This window comes from Pantherophis guttatus, chromosome 2, assembly GCF_059756535.1.
Source record: "Pantherophis guttatus breed Tessera chromosome 2, ASM5975653v1, whole genome shotgun sequence".
NCBI classification, from domain to species: domain Eukaryota; kingdom Metazoa; phylum Chordata; class Lepidosauria; order Squamata; family Colubridae; genus Pantherophis; species Pantherophis guttatus.
The window spans coordinates 121,661,675-121,664,672 of record NC_142064.1 but is presented as its reverse complement, the minus strand read 5'-3'; the positions used below and the strand labels follow the sequence as shown (position 1 = coordinate 121,664,672).

Genomic DNA, 2,998 nt, shown 5'->3' with positions numbered 1-2,998 from the left:
AAGAGAGAGATGAGAGAGAGAGAAGAGAGAGATGAGAGAGAGAGAAGAGAGAGAGAGAAGAGAGAGAGAGATGAGAGAGACGAGAGAGAGGGAAGAGAGAGATGAGAGAGAAAGAAGAGAGAGAGATAAGACAGAGAGATAAGAGAGAGAGAGATAAGAGAGAAATGAGAGAGAGAGATAAGAGAGAGAGATGATAGAGATAGAGATAGATCTAAGTCCAATAGCCCTGTATCTATTAATCCAGAACCAAAACAGAATGATCGAAATTAAAGTAGCAATCTCTATATATTTGAGAAATTCCCCAGCTCTGTAAAATTATCATCTTGGAAAAGAAAGCCTACTATCCACTCCCTCCCACATGGACATAATAATCCTGGGGTCAGTGAGTGAATCATTGTGGGAGTTGAAATTCAGTCCATCTGCAGAGAACCAAGGTGAGAAAATCTACACCAGCAAAGTGTAAACATTTTAAGAGGGCAGCTCTGACAAAGGAATAGAAACATACACAGAGATATAAGGGCAGACAGAAAAGAAAACAGTCCCTTTTAATAAATGTTTTAAACTGTATTAAGTATGATAGAAACAGGCATTGGGTAATTTTAAATTTATTTTGACTGATTTGAAAATTTACATTGGTACCTTGTACTATACTGTTTTTAGACATCACGTTGAAAGAAATGGAAGAATTCAATTATTGAGAAAGCAGAAATGTTTAGATTCCAGTTTTATTTCACAAAAGAAGATGCAACAGAGAACTCTTTTTAAATTGCTCAGCTTTAGCCGTGGGAAGAAAACACAGTCAACAACAGCTGTCACAGACAAATTGTACATACAGGAAAGCTTTGATGGGGATTTGGCACAGGCAGAGAGATGTGAAAGATGCAAAGTTTGTTTCAAAAAGGTGTGATTCAAAAAGAGGAAACCTTGATAATTAATCGTGGGGAAAGGTGTTTAGGATGACCTTAGCCTGAAATTGAGCTTGTATGAAAATTACTGTATATCTTCCCTATAGAAATAACCTGGAAATAACCTATTTGAGAGCAGAAGAAAAAAATAATTTAAAAAGGGTCATACTAGAAAATAAAGAGATTTTTCCTTAGGCATTAAGACATTTCCTTCCCCATTTTTGTAAAACAGACTTACAGAGATATGGGGACATTAAGGATGTGGCAAGAACAAAATAAATATTCTACCTCTATCCTTTTAAATTTAAAAGCCAGAGTTCCCAAAAGCACTCCCGTAATTTTTACACTATACTATTTTAATAATTTTAATAATTTTCAGTCATGTGTCTTTTATACTGACCAATAGTTTTAAACGGTTTTAGACAACAAATGGAACTGGTTACCACGTTCTGTAATTTTATGCATATGAAATAATGAAAGCATGAAAAAGATGAAAGGTCAGAGAACATCAGACACCTTTCTACTGATTGCTGTATTTATCATTTTTTTTCACACCGATTCAGAGCTTCTCCCATGGCAACTGCAGCTTTTCTTTGACTCAGTTCTTCTGAAACCAATTCGTAAATAACTTCTTTGTGGCCGTATGTATCTCACTGTTCCTCAGGCTGTATATGAAAGGATTGAGTAATGGGATGACCACTGTGTATACTATTGAGGCCACTTTCAACTGGGTCCCAGAATAGGTATGGGATGGGCGAAGGTAGGTGCCCATCAGAGATCCATAGAACAAGGTCACAGTAGTAAGATGGGCACTGCAAGTGGAGAAGGCCTTGTACTTCCCAGATCTAGATGGAATCTTCATCACCTTGAATATGATGAAGATATAGGAGAAGAGAATGAATAAGAGGGGCCCAAGAAGGGCAGTTGAACCTTCACTGACTAAGACCATTTCAACTAATGAGGTATCAGAGCAGGTGAGCTTCAATAACGGATGGACGTCACAGAAAAAATGAGGAATTTCCTGGGAATTACAAAATGTAAAATTAGATACCAACAGTACATACAGCAAAGAATGGGCATGAGCCAAGAGCCAAGATATAGCAGCTAATCGTAAAGCACATTTATAGTTCATGATTCTGGTATAATACAAAGGTCGGCAGATGGCTACATAGCGGTCATATGCCATAGAGGCCAGGAGAAGGTTATCTGCCGTACAGAATATCACAAAGAAATACAACTGTGTTAAGCAACCGCTAAAGGATATGGTATTTGACTGAGACACCAAGCTCTGCAGCATTTTAGGCACAATTGAAGAAGTAAATCCAATGTCAGCCAATGACAACTGAGAAAGAAACAAATACATGGGCGCATAGAGGAGACTGGCATTAGAGAAGATCAATAAGATTATTAAGAGGTTTCCTAACACACAAAGCAAGTACATAAAGAGAAAGATGAGAAAGAGAAATCCTTGGAGATCTGGTGAGGAGGAGAAACCCAGAAGGATGAATCCTGCAAAGTTGGTTTGATTCTCCTGATGTTTTTTCATGATTCATCCGAAAATGGAATCAGATGGATAAAAATGCATTTATGTTTACATCTCTGGCCTGTATTTCCCCTAAGGAAAGAAAAGGAGAAAAACATACTTTAGACACGACAGTAACTGCTACAGTAATTTCTCTTCTTTAAGACAATATTTGATTCAACAAATATAAGAATATTCCAAAAAATAGGGGGGAAATTATTTGTCTCATTATATGCCTGGGAATGATAAAGACTTACATAAAATTTACTTCATAAGGAAGAAGTTGTAATGGTGAAGATTTAAGTTGGGCATTTAGTATTCTGTACTGCTTAGTATAAAAGTCATTCAATCCTACAATAAGCTACTTTGGGGCAAAAACTAGTTTAATTTCTTTTATTCACAGAATATCTCGAGTAGTGATGAAAAGCTGCTGTGAAAAACAGCACATTCCATGTTGGAGCTTATTAGGAATGGAATAAAAATATATAACGGTCAATAAAACGATGTCAAAGGAAACAAACGGACTTCAATACAAGGGACAGCGAGATCCGGAAGTAACTGAAGGATTAAA

General features: G+C 36.7%; 1 protein-coding gene across 1 annotated transcript; it reads right to left on the bottom strand.

The window, feature by feature from the left end:
- Positions 1-589: 589 nt before the first annotated feature.
- Positions 590-2,510, bottom strand: LOC117675409 (olfactory receptor 1L4-like). Its single transcript, XM_034433990.2, has one exon. It carries the CDS (start codon positions 2,449-2,451, stop codon positions 1,504-1,506), a length of 948 nt encoding a protein of 315 aa, XP_034289881.2. The 5' UTR covers positions 2,452-2,510; the 3' UTR covers positions 590-1,503.
- Between the last annotated feature and the right edge of the window lie 488 nt (positions 2,511-2,998).